At 34.6% G+C, this 20,288-nt stretch overlaps 2 protein-coding genes across 2 annotated transcripts; one reads left to right on the top strand and one right to left on the bottom strand.

Annotated features, from left to right (window-relative positions):
* LOC18598217 (protein YIPF5 homolog) lies at positions 1,080–2,594 on the bottom strand. The gene has a single exon (XM_018120605.1). The coding sequence runs from the start codon at positions 2,506–2,508 to the stop codon at positions 1,744–1,746; it is 765 nt and encodes a 254-aa protein (XP_017976094.1). The 5' UTR covers positions 2,509–2,594; the 3' UTR covers positions 1,080–1,743.
* Positions 3,421–6,942, top strand: LOC18598216 (CAAX prenyl protease 2). Its single transcript, XM_007027647.2, has 8 exons — positions 3,421–3,900; positions 4,304–4,363; positions 4,538–4,750; positions 5,051–5,162; positions 5,559–5,630; positions 5,853–5,915; positions 6,319–6,396; positions 6,520–6,942. The coding sequence occupies exons 1-8, from the start codon at positions 3,466–3,468 to the stop codon at positions 6,651–6,653; spliced, it is 1,167 nt and encodes a 388-aa protein (XP_007027709.2). The 5' UTR covers positions 3,421–3,465; the 3' UTR covers positions 6,654–6,942.

Here is a 20,288-nt window from a genome sequence, read left to right as displayed (position 1 = left end):
AATTTTCAATTATGAGATCGAAAAGTTCTCTCTAACGAGCTCTTAATTTCTTATTATCAAAATAGGTCAAAAAAATAAGAAAACTCATAAACATAACTTGCAAGCTAAATTGCTTTCATATTTCAGATTGCAAGGTCCCATAACCAAATCACAGTCAAAGGCCTATAACAGAGAGGATATAAGTTTGGGGCAAAGGAGGAGAAAGGAAAAATATGCCATAAAAGGAACGCAGAAGCTGGTGCAAAAAGCTAGAGACAAGGAGAACATTGGGTAATGATAAAAAGCTCTAGAAGCAAAATGATTCAACTCAGAGATAGCACCAACTTACCAAGATAAAACCTCACTAACACTACCATGAAGTGCTTTATGAAGTTTCAAATATGACTTCTAAAGACTCTAGGACCCTTTGTTGCTGAAAAAGTGTGGAATAAAAACCTACATCACCTGACTTTTAACATAGTGAACTAAACCACAAAGCATACAAAATTTTAACTTAAAAAGAAAAGGAAAGTAAGGATTTTCCTCTTGCAAGATAAAGTGCAAATTAAAATAGCAATCAAATATTTACACATCTCACCTCTAGTAAGAATGCGGCTTTAAAAAAAAATTGCAAGTCTAATCCATTGGGCAGAGAGCATACACCGAACAAGAGGGACTGTCCTTCGAAAAATGGAAAAGATGAATAAGAGCATAGAGCAGTTTTGAAAGGAACCTTTAAAATTTAAAAGTTACGCTATTCCACCCATTGCCTACGATAGAAAATCAAATAGAGCATCATCCTGTCCAACATCTTTTTTCCAATTTGAAATGTTTACAGGCTTACAGCCTCCAACAAAGTTAATTGATATTTTATATAATTATATAGCATTTCCATAACTCATTCACAATTATCGTCTTGCAATATCATTAATCAAAGATTCAAAACCTGTAAAAGTACTATGACAACATCTTGCAGATAGACATGAACAAGAGGTAAAATCAAGCACTAGTTTACAGACTGCAAATGTCAAAGTGCACCTATACCTTAAATTGTCAGTGGCTTCAAGTTGAGCAGCCAACTAACCTTGTCACCAACCAAATAAGCGAAAAACAACATTTAGCATTTTATAAAAGAGAAAGTTTTACTACATGAACAAGGCATAGAGCTCTTAAATCTTCCAAGCCTCTCCAAAACTAAGCTCATCTAGCCTCTAAAACTGTAAAAAGAGATAATAAAAGCATCACTCTCAAGACAATCAAGGTGTGCAGCGAAAAACACTCTTTTCCTAAGGCCCAAATAGAAAGTTTTCTTCTGGCTTCCCTAATGCTTTGCCTTCATGAATAAATTGTTGTCTTGAAGAGTGCCAATAACCCCAACAGCCGCACCACCTCCAACAAGATAGTATCCAATTAAACAGAATCATAAAAGAAAGCATAGCGAGGATTGGGTTTGATCATGAATTAAAAGTAATATTCATGAGAACAAATCACAAAGAAGGTAAAGCCTATTTCAGTTCATGGAAAATTGCAAACAAGTTCATATTCCAATCAAAAAATAATTAAAGAGTTTTACTAGATCATAAAAAGCAACTATAAGCAAAAAAAAAAAAAAAGGAAAGCACAATTCTGTTAAATTTTAGTTCAATTTAACATTGTAGCTATCAAAATTCAACAAAAAAAAAACCCCCTTTGACATTCATATCATCCACTGAGAAACTAACTCTAAAGAGAAAAGAAAAGAAAAGAAAAGAAACTGGACTTCAATTAAAATATAACAAGAAGCGAAAACAAAGTGTAGATCAAGAAACAAGCGTACGCAATAAGGCCACGATGTTCTTCACCTCCATCAGCAAGCGTCACCATTAAATTGGTGCAAGCCCTAGTGGCCCACACAACAAAAACTCCCGCCAATGCATACCTAGGGACGCTGCTCCCTTGCGGAATAAAAAGCGACGCGGCTGATAAGATCACCACCGGCAACATACAATAACCAACCACGCTCGTACACGTGTGCAGATCCAGGTTGCCGTTGCGTCCGGCTAACATATTGAAAACTATATAGAGGAAAATCGAGGAGACGACGATCCAGCCGAGGATTACGCCGAATTGGATCTTGCCGGCGAGGAGTTGGAATAAGCAGAGGGATAAGTAGAGGAAGATTGGGCCGGATAGGTCCGAGTCTTTGTGGGCCGTCGGGTTGACCCGGAAGGGGTTGAGGATGGATTTTGTTTTGTGCCAGATTTGGCCAGGATGGATGCCGAGTTCGTCGAGGAGGGGTTCTTCGTCGTCGAACGAGGCGGATCCGGATGCTCCTGAGGTAGAGATTGTGCCGCCGAAGGACCCGGACGATGACGGGGCGGAGCCGATGTCGAAGGACATGAAAGGTATGGCGGAAGAGGAGGAGGATGGAGGGCGTGAGGGTTGGAACGGAGCCGTTGGTACGCGGCGTTGGTTAACGTTTCCGGCAGGAGGGTTGACTCCACCGCCGGAGCGGAAGACCACCGGTGGCACCGAGAATTCTTTGGTCATTTTTGTTGAAGCCACCGCGATTCGATTGCGGGGACTAAGCAAGAGGGCAGGGAGGAATTTTTCTTGTATTCTTTTTCATTTTCTGTGCTTCAGTTTGCATCTTATAGTGGTTTTTTTGGGGCGGTGAAATGAAGGGTATTTTTGACTTTTCGAGCTTATTTTCGAGATTGTTTATCAAGGGAACGGCGGGGACTTGGTAGGGTGATGTGTTTTGGACCAGCGAAATCACATTATTTCAATCTTGTAGAATTTGATTGTTACGATTTATGAAAGATTTTTTCTTTCTCTAAATTTGATGAAGTTGTAATCAAAGGTAATGATTGCTATTCTAACCTATTTAAAGGGGTAACAATTACTTAAATAATATTAAAATGAAATTAAAAAGAAAAAAAATACTGTAACCAAAGTAAGAAATTTTATGATTTAATATCTTTAAAAACTTATGAATTATAAATTAATATTTAAACAAATTTTTAATTTTTATTATATTTAAATAAATTTTTATATTTTATTTTAAATCAAATAAATTACTAAAGCTCTTACTCACCAAGTGTGGTATGCCAAGCAAGAAATCACCTGAGTAAAAAATAGAAATTATCATTTGGATTAAGGATACTTGTATTTTCGTTTGTTCTAAAAACATATATAACTCGAAATAAAAATTTTAAAATTCATTTAAATACAATAAAATGTTAAAGACTTATTTGAAAAATCATGTATACTTCAAGAAAATTTGTATGCATTAAGTCAAGATTTATACATATAAAGCTTTATTAGGTTTGAAAGAGAGGTTGTGTTTTCTCATTACATAAATTGCATCCCTCTTGTTTTAAAACTTCCAATTAAAAATTTTGAAATACAAATATCAAACCCCATGCTTCTAAATTCGTAAACATTACTTCTTTTTTGTTTTCATTTAAATATTATTTCGTGTTAAAATTTTTAAACAAAACTATAATGGTAGGCAAAATGTCGTTAATCCGAGCCCGCGAGCTTCGCTGCAAAGTTATCCAGACAAAAAGGTCCAAAATCCAAAAACCACCCAAGCAAGAATCGTCAGATTCCGACCCACCCGTCCTCCCAAGGTCAAAACCCGAAACCATCGAACCGGAAGCAGTTGACATCTCCCATTCTCTCTTCCTCTCTCCCGCGCCCCAGGCCGCCGCCCCCGGTAATCCAATCATGGAAGAGAACCAAGGGAGCTTATCGAAGCCAGTGGCGGTGATGGCCTGCATCACCATGACATTGTTTTACGTTGCTATCCTTTATGCTCCTACTTTGATCCTCCGCCTTCCGCCACCCCAGTCCTTTAAGAATTTCATGATCCGACGATTCGTTTGTGCCGCCGTTTCCTCCGTCGCGTCCGTTATCTTCGTTCCTCTTATCCTCCCAGTAAGCCTCTGCTCTTCCCTTGTTTCCCATTTTCACTTCACTCATTTATATTTTAATCTATTGCCCCAAGTTGAAAATTCTTTCATTCTATGAACTATAATCCACTTTATTTATTAACTTAACACTTCCAATTTTTTTATTTGCGCTTAGATTGTAGTTTTTGTTCCTTATTCTTTTGCAGTTTGCTCAAAAAATGCTAAAAAGGTAAAAAAACTAAATAAACTCATAAATGATTAGAGATTAGCAAATGGTTAAATTCTAGCACCCATCTAACAAAATTGCTTCAAATAGAAGTAAAATCACGCATTTTGCATTTTTAAAATAATATTAGTATTTTTTTGTATCCAAATTTATTTATTACTTTTCCCTCTAACCTGAATTTTAACCTGTTTGATTATGCTAGATAAGGAGTCTGGAGGCATCTTTTTTATTTGGGGTTTATGGCATTCGATCGGATCATCTTGTAAGTGTGTGTGTATGTATATATATATACCTGTTTCATTCTTTCCTCCACTTTATTAATTACTGTCTAGGAGCAAATTTTTGCACACTGCAGTTATCAGGTTTATTATTTAAATTCTTGAATGATCTGCAGATTCGAAATGGTGACTGAAATGCAATTTTATGTATGAAACAGTGGCAAGCGGTGGTCTTTCCTCTTTTCTTGACTTCTCTTATGTATGTTGGATCTTTGACACTCAAGTCTATCTTATTGGTGAATAAATGGAAGCAGCATAGGAATCAAGATGGAAGGCCATTGTTCGATTGTATCAAAAGTACCGTCCTAAGCTTCCCCAGCCAGATGTCATCAGTTGCTTCCAATGTTTTATTCTGGCGAAATTTTGTTGTGGTTAGTATGCTCACCATTTGAATTTCTTCATCTTTGGGGTGAATGCAAATAATTGCAAGGTTTATAATTAGGTAAATAGGGTATGTTTATGCAATACTTTTTCAATTGTTGAAGTTTGCCTTTTCTATTCTGTGAAATAGTTTTTGTGATGGAGAGTTTTTTATGTTATGTGTTCTATTCATTGTTGAACGTTTCACAATTCTTCTTTGGAGAATAACAATAAAAAAAATTAGAAGGAAAAAATTGAAATAGTTTTCTGTTGCTTAAGTCTTCAGTCCTTAATAGTACTTTAATGAACAGGCGCCATTAACAGAGGAGTTGGTGTTTAGAGCATGTATGATTCCTTTACTTCTTTGTGGGGGATTTAAAGCGTACAATGTCATTTTTGTCTGCCCTACTTTCTTCAGTATAGGTGAGTCCTTTTCTTTTAAACATGGTTTGATCATTTATGTAGAGAGGCTTTTATTATCATTTTTCTTCTGGTGTTAAGTACTTATAATGTGTCTTAAAACTCTTTTTTACTTCTACTAAGCTTGGACACATCATGACTTCCTTTGTAACGGTGTCATAACTGTGTCACTATCTATATTTAACTTTTTTGCCACAGTTCGAATTAGTTAAAGGGATAAGGTTGGCACAAAGTAGATCCACTGCCAAAATCTTATCATTCAATTGTTCATACTTCATGCTTGCAGATGCTGGTGCATTTATCGGATTTGTCAAGCATCATGCTACCCATCGTGCCCCATTGCATTGTGAGATGAATGGCATGTAAACTGTTTTAATCTGTTTTGTCAATGTCTTGCAGCTCATTTGAACCATATGATGGAGATCTATAGCCAGCAAAACTATAGCTTGCTTAAAGCCTCCATGGTTGTAGGTACAAAATTAGATTTTCCTCCTTCAATTAATAGCTTCAAACTTTGTTGTAAAGGAAAAAAATATATATAAATGTAGAGTGGATTGCTTGTTTTTCTTCTTCTAGTGGAAACTTTGTAGGGCTTGAAATTTTTAATAACTTTCTTTGAGGAACAAGAATCATATTTGATGTTTTCTAGATGCTAATATGTCTTTGCTTATTGGAATATTCTGAGTTTCTCAGGTCTCCAGCTGGGCTACACTGTGATCTTCGGTTCCTATGCTTCGTTTCTCTTCATTCGAACAGGTTGGTGATTACTTGTTGATAAATGTTATCATCTTTTTGATAAATTCTTCATTAAAGTACTTTGTAGTCCTGCTTCATTTCTGGTTTTCTAGTGGGTTTGCTTGAGGCTTTCTTTTTCATTTCTTGGCTAATTCACCTTTTTGTATATTGGAATGGTTAAAAATGGTGTACTGTGGATGCAAATGCTTAGTATTGACTGTAGGTACAATCTAACATGGCATTAACCTGGAAGCACATGTACGGAAAAGTCAGTTGTTATTGTTTTTCATTTCCTTGTGATATTTGCTTTTTTGCTTACATAGATCTAAAACAAGATATGTGTTCTCTGGCATGGGCTAGTTTGTTGTTTCATTACAATGTATTTTTTTGCCTCATTGATTCATCTTATATTAATTCTTGGCAGGGAACCTTGTTGCTCCTTTAGTTGCCCATATATTTTGCAATTATATGGGATTGCCAGTTCTGTTTGTACAGAGGAAAGGTATGTGATTAGAGTTTCTATTCAGATTTCGGACCCCCTAGCATTTGTTTTTTTGTTCATTTTCATAGTATAATAGTATTCCTAGACAATTTGCTGACCCATTTTGTCCATTATATTTTTTAGGGCTAGTTAGCATGGCATTTGTAGCTGGAATGATATCCTTTGCATGGCTTCTGTTTCCTATAACAAGGCCTGATTTGTACAACAACAGAACAAATAATTGCAGATGTTGGCAAGGATATTGTTCATGGAGTTAAACAAATGACAGAAATATTGTTGTTACATTGACCAGATGGAATATTATAAGCAAATGAGGAAAGGAATGAATAGCAACTGATGCTTCATTTCCCATGCCTTATACTCTGTTTCTTCACCTTTCTTGAGTTGCTGATACCTGCTGACTTTGATGCTTAAGTTGTCCATTAGAAGCATATGCATTTCCTCTATATAGCCATTTCATATTCAAACCTTGTCTAGTCATTTGGCCCGGCTTTTTTGACTTTGGCCATTTAAATTTGATTATAAAACGAGGATGAAATTGATTGATCCGGGTCTCCAGTTCCCTATTGGAAATATTAGTATATTGCTATGTTATTTCATTTATTTTTCGACTTTTCATTACACATACTAATTTCGAGAGCTTTCTCTTTCGACCATTTTGTAATCCTTCGTTCAAAAACAATGTCATTTTTCATTTTTAGAATCTCAGATTCATACATCCTTTTATACACAATTGAACTATTTCTTTTTTCACATTTTTAATTAAGTTCTAATATTAAAAAAATTAAAACTTCGATGTAAGAGGGAGTAGAGTGAGGTGTTTATTTTTTGGTAAAATGCATGTCCAACAATGTTTTCTTGGTGCCTACATGTCAACAAAATTTGAACATTCAATTCGGGGTAGTATCTGCCTATTTCTAAATTGCAATTTGCTTACCCTAAATTAGTATAGATTTTCTATTGATTTAGTGAATTTTTTTATAAAATTAATTATACCCTCTCAAATATACAAGTATTTATGATACTTTCATATGATAATTCTATATACTTTTATATCTTCACCATTTGTATAAAGAAAATAACTCCATTAAAAATTCACAATCTCAAATAGTGATCATTGGTTTAATTTGAAGCATATTGGAAAACTTTGAAAAATATGTGGGCAAAGATTTGAATGTTGTGTGGCCATTAACTAATAACTTTCTTGCAGATTCTCCCATAAAGCTTTGTATCCCTCTTCTCTCCTGCTTGGCCTCCCGCCCCGTTGCATTCAACCACTTTACCTAGTCCTTCTCTCGTATACACGTTCATTTCAACCTAGCTAGCTTTGCCTGCAAAGACAAAATAATAATAAAAATGGCTCAATATCTATTACCATTGAGGTTCTCGAGTACAGTGTCCCTAATTTTTTTTTTAAAATTTGATTAAATATAATAAAAATAAAAACTTTTTAAATTTTTTTAAATAATTGAGAGATTTTTTTGGAATATTATGACTTCTTTAAAATCTATAGACAAATTACAATAATAACTATTTTTGACAAGCATTAATTGCAAACGGTACATTTTTTCAAACATGGATAAAAAAATATTAAAGCTTGTTTTTTTTTTAATTTTTGCATATAGAATCTAATTAACATATTCTACTAACTTCTTAATTTTGGTTTTCATTTTAGATTACATTCCATCCCTTTTTTTTTTAAGGGAAAGAAAGAATTTTTATTAGCTTGATAAGTGGAAATCAGCTACATCATGTAATAGAAAAGAATTAATTTCTGGAGGAGGAACATCGAATAACATAAAGCCACCCTCTTGTGTTATCCCCATGTTCGCCATGCGATCTGCAACTATGTTTTCTTCACGAAAGATGTGTCTAATTTTTACAACCCACTGTTTCATAAGCAATCTCTTAATCACCTGGATTAAATCATAATTATGGCTGATGACTGTCGATGTTGGATTTATAACTTTCACAGCTGTGCTATTGTCAATTTGCAACTCAATCCTTCTATGTCCAGTTTCCCAAGCCACTGTTAGACCCTTTAAAATACTCCATAGCTCAGCCCTATAGGCTGAGCATAATTCCAACTGAAGAGAGAAACTTGTGAACAATTACCATGGGCGTCTCTTAACACCCCTCCTACAGCTGCTTTGTTGAGAGATGGCCGTGAAGCACCATCAACATTCAAAGCAACGAAATTTGTCGCAGGGGGTTGCCAACCTTTCATACAATTTGTCGAGCCAAGTGGTAGTTCTCTACTGGCTAGAATGGCGGTTGTGTTAGCAGACATAACATCAAGTACTAAACCTCGAATTGTGCACAAATGGCTTTCTATGGTCTTTTGTATATGCTCAAACACAAATGAATTTCTCCATTTCCATATTAGCCAACATGCGCTTCCAAAAACCAGATTCCAAGGTGCATCATAAATTAATTTGCTACTGTTATTGAGGTTATTAAACAAGCAATCATTCAAGGAGTTAGTATTAAAGGTACCTTGATGATTCTGTGGGAGAAGTCTAAACCAGACAGCGGTTGCAATGGGACAATCTCTAGGGTAGTGCAAGATAGATTCTTCATCGACTTGGAATATTGGACATCTTGGATCAACGACAAAGTTTCTACGTACTCTTTCTTGATTTGTTACAATTTTTTTGTGAGAGCAAAGAAAAAGAAATGTCCTGACACGTTCTGGCCCACACCAGCTCCAAATTAGTTTTCATATCTTATTGACTAGACTTGTATTTGAAAGGGACATGCCTCGTAACACCTTGTAGGCAGATGACAAAGTAAATATGCCAGATGGAGTATGTGCCCAAAAAGGTCTATCTTGCTGCATATTGTTGGTCGGGTGAATCGTTTCAAGCAAGCAATTACATACTTCAATTGGGATTAAATTTACCACCTTATCCAAATCCAATTTTCCCTCGGCCGTGACATACTCTTTGACACTACTTTCATCAACAATTTCAATGCCAATAGATTTTGCTGCATCGACAAGTAGAATATCATCGAGCCACTGATCAGTCCAGAAGCGTGTTGAAATTCCATTGCCCAGTGCCCATTTGATGTTTAGTTTAAACTGTGGCCAGCTTTGGCTAATAGCAGTCCAAAAAGTGGAAGCACCAGGTTTATGAATATTATCTGGCAAGCATGAGCTTCCCATGCCATATTTGGAACGCAAGATTTTGGCCCATAAAGCATCTGGATTCGTGACCAGTTTCCAGCATGCCTTCCATATGAAGGCTTGATTCATTAACTTTAATTTCTTATGCCTAGACCATCTTTTTCTTTTGTTCAACAAAGGTTGTTCGAATTTATCAAGTGAATCTTTCTGGCATTTATTGATCCACCCCATAGGAAGGCCTTACAATGAGCTTCAATTTTCTTACAAGTCTTAGATGGAATTACCACTATCTGCATGACGTAATATGGTGTAGACATTAACACTGACTTAACTAGCGTTAGTCTACCTGCAAAAGAGAGGGAGGCCATTTTCCACCGACTAAGCTTGCTTGTGATTTTCTCTTCCAAATAAGTAAAGAGGTTCACATTCTTTCGACTGTGTATAAGTGGGATGCCCAGATATTTGCCCATATTTTCTGTATGAGAGAAACCTGACTATTCACCAATATCCATAATGATAGGAGCTAGTACATTGCTGGAGCAATAGAAGGAAGATTTTTCAGCATTGACTTTTTCTCCTGAACAGATGCAGAAGTCATCCAAGACTCCCTTAATAACCTCCATTTGCTGGATTGAGGCTTCTGTAAAGAGTACAAGGTCGTCAGCAAAGAATAAATGAAAAAGTGGTGGGCTATTTCTACTTAGCTTTACTAGTCGCCATAAGCCATTAGAAACTGCAGCATTAATTCCATGTGATAGACGTTCCATGCAAAGTACGAAGAGATATGGGGATAAAGGATCTCCTTGGCGGACTCCCCTAGATGGAGTAAATGCTTTAGAAATTTCCCCATTCCACAGATTGAGATGTACTGTTGACCCAGCTCCGAACCAACAGATCTATTATTTGAGATGGAATATTAGCATCAACTAGAGTGTCATAAATGAACTCCCAACGTAGTCTATCATAAGCTTTTTCCAAGTCTATTTTGATCATCATCCATCCTACACGTCCCTACTTTCTCCTAAAGGAGTGAGTTACCTCTTGTGTTATGATGATGTTGTTAATAATTTACCTCCTAAGGATAAAACTGGATTGGTTCTTTGAGATGAGGGAGCTCATGAGAGGTTTAAGTCTATTAGTAACAACTTTCATCAACACTTTAAAAATCGCAAGAAAAAGACTGATAGGTCTAAATTGATTTATGAGCTCCGAATCCTTAATCTTGAGAATTAGGACTATTAGAGATTCACATAGTTCTGGACTAATTTCTGCTCCCTCAAAGACATCTTTCACAAACAGTACTATATCCTTGCCCACCAATTGCCATTAAGACTGAAAGGACAGGGCTAAAAAACCATCTATACCTGGTGCTTTTAAAGGTTTCATTTCAAATAAAGCCTCTTTAAATCCATTCTTCTCCACTAATTTTGTAAGGTTGTTCAATGCTGAATCATCTAACCTAGGAAAAGCTCCTTTTATAGGAAAAAGAGGAAGGGTGTTGTTTTTTATAGAATACAAAACCTTGAAACAATTAATAGCTTGGTGCTGCAGAAGTTTTTGATCAACACACCACTCTCCAGTAGGTAGTCGAAGTCTGCTTATCTTGAGCTTATTTCTCCTTTTGGTAGCCCTAATGTGAAAGTAGCTGGTATTTCTATCACCAAAATTAATCCAATTTGATTTGGCTTGCTGCATCCAAAATAGGTCTTCCTATCGTAGGATAGTTTCATATTCTAGTCTCAACTCTTCCTCCAATTGAATAAGGAAAGTGGATCGTTTGGTTTCAAGAGATTTTTCGATCTCACTCAAACGCACCAAAAGCCGCTTTTTATGAAAAAATATGTTTCCAAAAACTATTTTGTTCCACTCTTTGGCTTTAGTTGCAACCATAATCATTGCTCGTTGTACTCCTGATGAACCATCCCAATTCCTTTCAACAAAGCTCTTGAAGTCTCTGTGAGTTAACCAAGCAACTTGAAACCGAAAAGGATAATTTGAAATCAAGGAATGAATGTCATGAAGTTTGACTAATAGTGGCCTGTGGTCAGAGCTGATCCTTGGCAAATGGTGGATGGATGTTTATGGGAATTTGAGTCTCCATTCCCAATTACATAAGCCTCTATCCAGCCTTTCAGAGACTAACCTCCGTGTCCAGGTAAATTTAGGGCTCTTATAACCAAGGTCGAGCAGGCCAACCTTATTAAGAAAATGTTGACAAGACATACAAGGTTTGCTACCTCGTGGAGAACCCCCAGCTTTCTCATGGCTGTATAAGAAAGCATTGAAATCACTTGTAAGGAGCCAAGGTCCAGTCACTGTGTTTTCGAATGAACTCAACTCTTCCCATAGTTGGCATCTGATGTTGGGTGAGGGATTACCATATACTGCAGTGAAAAACCAAAATTCATTAGGTTTGTCTTCAATAGTCATATGAACACATTGGTTATGATTTTTAATAATATGCAGTTTCACATTTTCCTTCCACAAACACCATATTCCCCCTGAGAAACCCACAAACTCGACACGGTGTGAGTAATCAAATCCTAACTGCTTAATAGTTCCATCAGCTAATCTCCCACTTATGCGAGGCTCTAATAAAATTAGCATGTTTATTGCATAAGATTTCACCAAGTCCTTCACCACCCTGATGATTTTTTTATCACTTGCCCCATGGCAATTCCAGGTGCATAATCTGACTGTCATGATTAAAAGTGAATTAATAAGCATAAGAATATGGAAAACAAGTTTGTTATACTGACCTATTCTCACTATTTGGCATGGGCGCCGCATTCGTACCATCCGTTGGTTCCTCAGAAACTAACACTAGGCTAGTGTTAACCTCAGGCTTCATGAGTTGAGTGGCCTCCTCTTCCAATAATGCTGCAACTTGACGGCTTAGCTCAAAAGAGCTGGATGTTTTCCTTCTCACTTTTTTTTTTAATGAGATACGACCAAGTTTTACAATATTTTTTCCCATCAAAGGGTTTTTCCTCTCGTCTCTGTAAATGCACACCACCCCGTCGTTTAGCTATTTTTATTGCTTGCCTTTGTTGTACTATACTGCTCGGCTTCAGTTGATTAGTTGGGATGCTAACCACCGAATTTCTTGAAGGGTCTAATGTTGTAGTTAACTGAATAACACTAGAAGGGTCCACTTCCATTGTACTATCAGGCTCTTGGTTGACTTTGTCATTTGTTTTGGCCTTTCCAATTGCATTCCCCCTAATGTTGGCAACCATACAGTCAATTGTAGTAGTCGCTTTATTGGTAGGAGAGTTTCCTTGGGTTGCGTTGTTGCTAATATTAATCGGGTTTTTTTTACTAGCAATGACATTGGTAATTGGTTCTATTGACTACTCATCACTTAGCCTTTCCCCAGTATGTGAGCCATTCTGGTCCTCATTGGTTGGGTCGTGAGGTACATCATCCAAAATGCTAAATCTGGATCCCTTGTGTTCAACTCGGTTTATGGTGGTCGTCACCCTTTGGTTGCTTCGCGACTCATTTCTTCTCTGTTTTCTCTTAGAAGCGATCATCCAAGGTCCATAAATAGACTCCTCAGCCTCAATCCCCTGAGTGGATTCTTGGGAATACTCCTTTGAAGCCAGACTTACGATTTGTTTAGTGCAAACCTCTTTAGTATGCCCGTACATTACACAGTTGAAGCAGATATGAGGTAATCCTTCATATTCTATCTACTGCAGTTTGTCATTTAGGTAAAAGCTCAGTAGTAAAGTCTTTGAAAGGTCCAACTCAACAGCCACACGAGCAAATTTGCCTCGTTTACCAGCAGTGGTGTTGTAATTAATTTTGATCAATCTCCCGATTAAAGAAACAACTTTTCGAAGGATAGTTTTGTGATACATGTGTAGTGGCATACCTAGGAAATGAACCCAAGCCGCCATTGTTGAAATGTTATGCAAATCGCTAGAATATGTTTGTGACCAAGGATGCATTGTTAAATAATGTCTTAAAACCACCCACGACCCATCTAATAATGCTCTTAGAAAGTAATCCCTTTTTTGGAAGCGAATCAGGTAGCTGTTCTCCTCTAGATCTACGATATTGTAGTTACCCTTGGGTTTCCACAGTAAACGGATCTTCTCACATAAGGTCTTGTAAAACAATAGCCATCCCAGCAATCGCACTATGACAGATTGTCACCACTTTTTTGCCAAAACTTCTTGTATTTGGTCAGAAACGGTAATGGAAAGGATGCCACCGACCAAACCAACTTGTACTTCGTCATCTGATTCAAAATCTGCATCCTTTTTTGCCAGGACCGTGTCATCTTCATCCATTGACTCATTCTCATCATCAGAGTTGGCTTCAAGATCTGTTTTCTCCCCTTCAAAGCTAAGTAAAATCTCTTTAAATGAAGGGTTGCTATGAATAACCATCTGATCACCCAACAATGAAGCCTCATCATTCAGGGGACAAAATCTACCTTTTTTCCTTGATCTATCGTCAAGGATGGCAGGATTAGGGTTTTCTGCAAAAGCGCCATTGGTGCAGACGCCATACTGCCGTCGATTCTTAAAAGTCAAATGTATTATATAGATTACATTCCATCCTTTTAAGAATTTCATCAAAAAGATTATAATCAAATCTTGTCATTAGTTCTATAATTAAATGGAATTTCAACTAAGTATTTCTAAAATCTTGCTTACATTTGGCATCATATCAATCAATTATTACACCAACTCATCAAGATCATACCATATATCTAATGAAATTCATTCTTTAATTTTTTTTAGGAGATGAATCACATAATTTAAACATTAAAATGAAAACATAATCACTTACAAAATTGAATATCAACGAAATTGAATACATTAGGTATAATGTAATTTTTAAATTTCACAAGTAAATTTATATAATTTATATTTTATAATTATAAATTTTCTTAATTTTCTTAATTATAACATAATGAATAAGTGATAATATGTATAGACTTGGTTTTTTACCTTTTTTTCAGTTAAAAAATTTCATTTACAAGATTATTTTTTCCAATGCCTTGTTTATTAATATCGTGTTAATCATATAATTTCTTCATTTGGTGGCCATAGCTAAGGCCAATGGTTTTGCAACAACGTGATATCCCCCACCTCACCCCTTTAATTCCTTTGGTGCTCAAAAATCTACCACACAAAACCTTAAATAGCGAGTAGCTAGGGCTAGGACAGAGCCCCGGTTGGAATCGACTATAATTGCAACCGCTGGTTCGGTTATTCGGTGGCAGTTGCTAAAATCAGTTGTGATCAACGATCTTAGGCCATTGCGGTTCGATTGCTGGGGGCACTCCTCCCCCCAACCGAACCAACCAAAAAACTAGAAGGAGGAATTTCAATAATAGGCTTCATTAATCCCTTACCCTTCTTCTTTTTTCCCCTACTGGCTTTTCCCTAATTCTTCATTTATCCCCTTTGTATAAAATCTAAATCCCTAAAAATTAGAACAACCTCCCAATCCTCCCACCCTCGGCTCCCCCCTTATTTCTTCCTTCTTTCTTCTTCTGCTTGATGCTCTCTGTCGTCTCCTCCTACCGTCATGTCTATTGAGTAATGAGTACTTTCTTTGTTTTTTTTTTTCTCTGCCAGACTACCATTGTGATTATCACGTTCAAGGCTGCTTTCGTGGGGCTTTTTGGGTTTTGGCTATGGTGTTTAATGGTTTGTCATTAAGCAAGTCATTACTCTACCTTATTTCCTGAATGCTTTAGTTTTTTTTTTTTCGATTAGAACAAAAAATTCTACAAAATCCATTACTTGAAATATTTGGTATTTATACTTGTGCTACTTGGAGAACAAAGTGTGATATTGGAATTCACTTGTTGTATTTATGCTTTCATAGCTATCAAATGCAACTTGGTGTTTTACAGGTTGTGTAACATGAAATATTAGGGGGAGTTTGGTATTTCTAAGCTAGGTGTTGTTGGACGTTTAAGCTTTTGTATAAAGCTATGGCGTTGACTGTCAATTTTGGTCATTAATAAAATGAATTAGCTTATCAATTTTGGTCATTAATAAAAAGCTATGACCATCACTTTTTAAATTGCATGTTTACATTTGTTTAATAGTACCAAGTCACTCATAACATTGTCTTCAACATTTTTTTGCTTGTTTTGTTTTGTTTATGCTTGGTACTATTATTCTTTTTCACTTTGGCATACCAAATTTACCTATATGATGATTAATTAATTATTTATTTAGTTTTTATAGATGTCAAATGAAATTGAAGAGGATATAAATTTGGCAACTAATGACTAAACATCTACACTTTACATTGATGCAAGTGATACTAAAAGTAACGTAAGAAGTGAAGCGGTAAGCTCTAAACCGCAGAAGCAAAAGGAACCATCTAAGACGTCATCACTTGTGTGGGATTACTTCACAAAAATTGTTGATGACAAAGGTTAGATGTAGTCATTGTGATAAGGATTTATGTGCTGATACAAAAAAATGGAACATCTTCTCTAAATAATCATATTAAGGTTTGTCCGAAGTTAAAAATGCTTCGAGTTAGTGAGAAAAGTAATCAAATGGAATTAGTTTTTTCATCAGGAGGAGATGGGTCTTTGGGTAGTTAGAAGTTTGATCAGGATGCAATTAGGAGAAGTTTAGTTGAGATGATCATTATAGATGAGTTACCTTTTAGATTTGTGGAAGCTAAAAGGTACAGGAAACACATGAAAGAAGCATGTCTTAGATTTCATATACCTTCACGATAGACCACTGCTAGGGATTGTTATAAGGTTTATGCTGATGAAAAAACTCGCATTAAAAAATTTTTGAGATCATGTCCGAGTATAATATGTCTCATCACATACATATGGACTTCAGTAAAAAAATTAATTATTTGTGTCTGACTGCTCATTTTAATAATAAAGATTGAAAATTACAAAAAAGATTTTAAACTTTTATCCCATTACTAGTCACAAAGGTCAAGCTATTGGAAAGGCAATTGATGAATATTTGGTTGATTAGGGGATTCAAAAGATTTTTTCTATTACTATTGATAATTTTAGTTCTAATGATGCAATAATAAGACATGTAAAGAAAAAATTTAATTTTACTGAAATTAGTATTTTAGGAGGTAAATTTTAGGGTTTAGGGTTTAAGGATATTAAGGCATGCTTGGTTGGAGGGAATGGAATAGTCATTCCTCCTCTATTCTCATTTTTTAGATAAAGCTTCATTTGGTTTAATAGAATAGCTATTCTTCAGAATACCCATTCCAAGAGAAGCCTGAATAGTCATTACCAATGGGGGTCTAGGTAATGGCTATTCCAAATTGTTGTGAATAAGAAAAAAATTTGATTAGACAAATATACCCTTTTACAATTTAAAAAATTACCTTATAAAAAAATACTAATCTTATTTTTTCTCTCTCTTCTTACTCCTCTTTCTAAAGCACAGAAGACACAAAATTGTTTACTTCATTTTCAAAAAAAAAGAAATAAAAATATTTAAATATTATTTAACTATAATAAATATTATAAAGAATATTACTTAATATTATTATTTGAATATAATAAATGTAATAAAGAATATTATTTAGTATTATTTAAATTTAATGAAGAATATATTTTGTCTTTTAATATTAAATATTATTTAATTATAATAAAAGGTTTAATTATCTTCTAATACAAAATATTATTAAATTATAATAAAAATATATTTGTATGTTGATGAAAATATTATTTAATTATAGTAAAAGTTATTTTGATTTTATTACTTTGAATATTTTTATCTTTTAACAAAATAAATNAAGAATAAATTTTGTCTTTTAATATTAAATATTATTTAATTATAATAAACGATTTAATTATCTTCTAATACAAACTATTATTAAATTATAACAAAAATATATTTTTATTTTGATGAAAAATATTATTTAATTATAGTAAAAGTTATTTTGATTTTATTACTTAGAATATTTTTTTTTTGACAAAATAAATTCTTTAATTTTAATAAAAAGTATTTTTATCTCATCATAGTATTTTTGTTTTTTAATTAAAAAATTTTTTAATTTTAATAAAATGTATTTTTATCATTTACCCATTATTCCTTAAGTATTTTTAAAATTATTCCTGTCAACCAAACAATGGAATAAGTAATAATAACAATTTCTATCCTATTCTATTCCTATAAACCAATCTACATAATGGTCCCCTATTCTATTCCCATTCTATTCATTCTAGTGAACCAAGCATGCTATCAATGAATCAATTACTTGTGTTAGAGTGGCAATGTGATATATTAAACAATCTTTTTCTAGATTAACCAAGTTTAAGGAGTGTGCTACTAGTGCAGGAGTTAATAGTAAATGTTTATTGTGTTTGGATATGTGCACCAAATGGAATTCTACTTATTAGATATTAGATACAGTTGTGAAATTTGAAAAGGCTTTTGCATCATTTGAGTTTTGTGATAGTAGTTATAGAGGTGAACTAGTAAGGAATGGAGATGGGTGCCCGATGATAACAATTGGGTAACTATTAGAAGGATTTCTCTTTTCTTGAAAGAGTTTTATGTTATGACTGTGAATGTTTCAAGTACATCTTATGTCACTGTCAATTATTTTCTTGATTCTAATTATGATGTGTATGGCACTCTAATTGAATGGCAACAAAGTGATGATGTTGATTTGAAGTCTATGGTAAAGCGAATGAAAGCTGAATTTGAAAAGTGTTGAGGGAATGTGGAAAAATGAACTTGGTGTTGTACATTGCATTGATTCTTGATCCGAGGGAAAAACTTGCTTATGTTGAATTTAGTTTTGAAGATATGTATTCTCCTGAGCGAGCTTTGTTAATGTTTTCTTTGGTGAAAAGAACAATATATGAGTTTTTTCAATGTTATAAAAATATATTGCAACTTTAAATCTCATGTTGGTAAAAATGGTCAAGAGTCTCAAATGTCAATAACAATATAACAAGTCACAAGTGGTGAACGTAGGCATGGCAGTGCTGTTGTTTTCAGTGGCAAAGACCCAATAACTACTAAGAAAAGATTGGGTGCATTTAAGAGGCATCAGTTAAACGATGGTTTAGAGGAGCAGATATCAAAATTGGATACATATTTATCTGAGCCGATAAATGATGATGCTAGTGAGGATATTGACTTTGATATTCTCATGTGGTGAAAACTCAATCAGTATAGGTTTCTTATACTAGCTACTATTGCTCATGATGTATTAGCGGTTGTTATATCAATAGTTGCTTCGGAATTCGCTTTTAGTACTAGTGGACGTGTGCTTGATGCATATAGGAGTTCTTTAACTCCTAAGGTTATGCAAGCACTTATTTGTACTAAAGATTTGCTATATGGAAAAGCACGTGGTGATCCGAAGCAGATTGAGGATGATTTGAATGAGATTGATAAATTTGATTTCGATAATTATTTCTTTGTTTCTTTAGTTTTTGTTTAATTTACCATAATATAGTATCATTTCGTTTTTTGAATTTATTTCTTTGTTTCTTTAGTTCTATGTTTAGAGATTTTATCATATTTGTTATTTCATTTTTTAGATTTGTCAAAGATTACATTGGAGCCCATATGTGAGACTGAAGCTGTCACGACCCGGAACCTCCCTCAGGCCTATGACAATCGTCGCGACGTCTCGATTGACACTCATTATCCGGAATGCCAACCGAAACCCCACAAGGCTTACATATCAGTTTCTTTCCTTTCTTGTGAGCAATCGTTGTTAAATATCGAGTTTTTAGAGAATATACACAATTTTAGATCAAAAACAATCAAAATAAAATTTTCGCCACACAAGGGTATTTTGGTCATTTTTTCTCAAAAATTTCAAAATTGGGTAAAACGTAATATATAAGTACAAAACACATAATTCATATTCAAATTGAGTTTAAAAGTCTAAAATCTTCATTTAAAATGAAATTACGGTTATTTGAATATAATAAGAAAATAAAAGAAATATTAAGGGAAATATTCTATTTTCTTATAAAACAATATTTATAGAGTTATACGTGAATAATTTTTATAGTGTAAAAGCTAAATAAATTTATACATGCTGAAATACAGTAAGCCAAAATATTTAATTTAATTTACAATAACAAGAGGGCCCCCGAATGAACAAAAGTAAAGAGGACTGTGCACCTACGGTTTGGAAAATGCAGATCCAATGGTAGTCTTCGATGAGATCAGCTATCTACAGTCTATACTGAACCTGAAATGGGTGGAAAGGAGGGTGGTGAGATTATAAAATCCCAATGAGTAAACAGACATTATCATAAATATCTAAAGGCGAGTAAAATTGAGGCAAGTTTAAACAACAAATTTTAACCCATTTCATAATGTTTTCAATTTATTTCTTAAACCATAAAATATTTGTAATTTACCAAAACAGTTGTTAAGGCTTATGTCTTTTATTAAAATAAGGCTCAAGCCAAAACTAATCCTTGGGGATACCTTGGCCTGGGCATCTAACCGAGTCCACCAAGGGTGTCAAAATATTCACACGTGAAACACATTTTTATTTTTAAAACAAGCCGTTCCTTGGCGTTGGCCAAGTTACACATTCACGTGGGGGTTCGACGTGAAGTGAGCTCTAATACTACCCCGGGAGTTACCCTCCTCGCCTCTACAACCGGAGTAACTATATAACTGGATTTACCATGCCCCTCTAATAGGTAGTCCACGAAAACCCGTCACTGCAGTGACTAACCCACCAATTTTAATAAATTTTCGACAGTATGACATGGCTTTTATTTATTTATCCAGCCTGTATAGTAAAA

This window comes from Theobroma cacao, chromosome 5 (genome assembly GCF_000208745.1).
Source record: "Theobroma cacao cultivar B97-61/B2 chromosome 5, Criollo_cocoa_genome_V2, whole genome shotgun sequence".
In the NCBI taxonomy this organism is placed as follows: domain Eukaryota; kingdom Viridiplantae; phylum Streptophyta; class Magnoliopsida; order Malvales; family Malvaceae; genus Theobroma; species Theobroma cacao.
The sequence above is the reverse complement of the archived record's forward strand: the minus strand, read 5'-3'. Positions and strand labels throughout refer to the sequence as shown.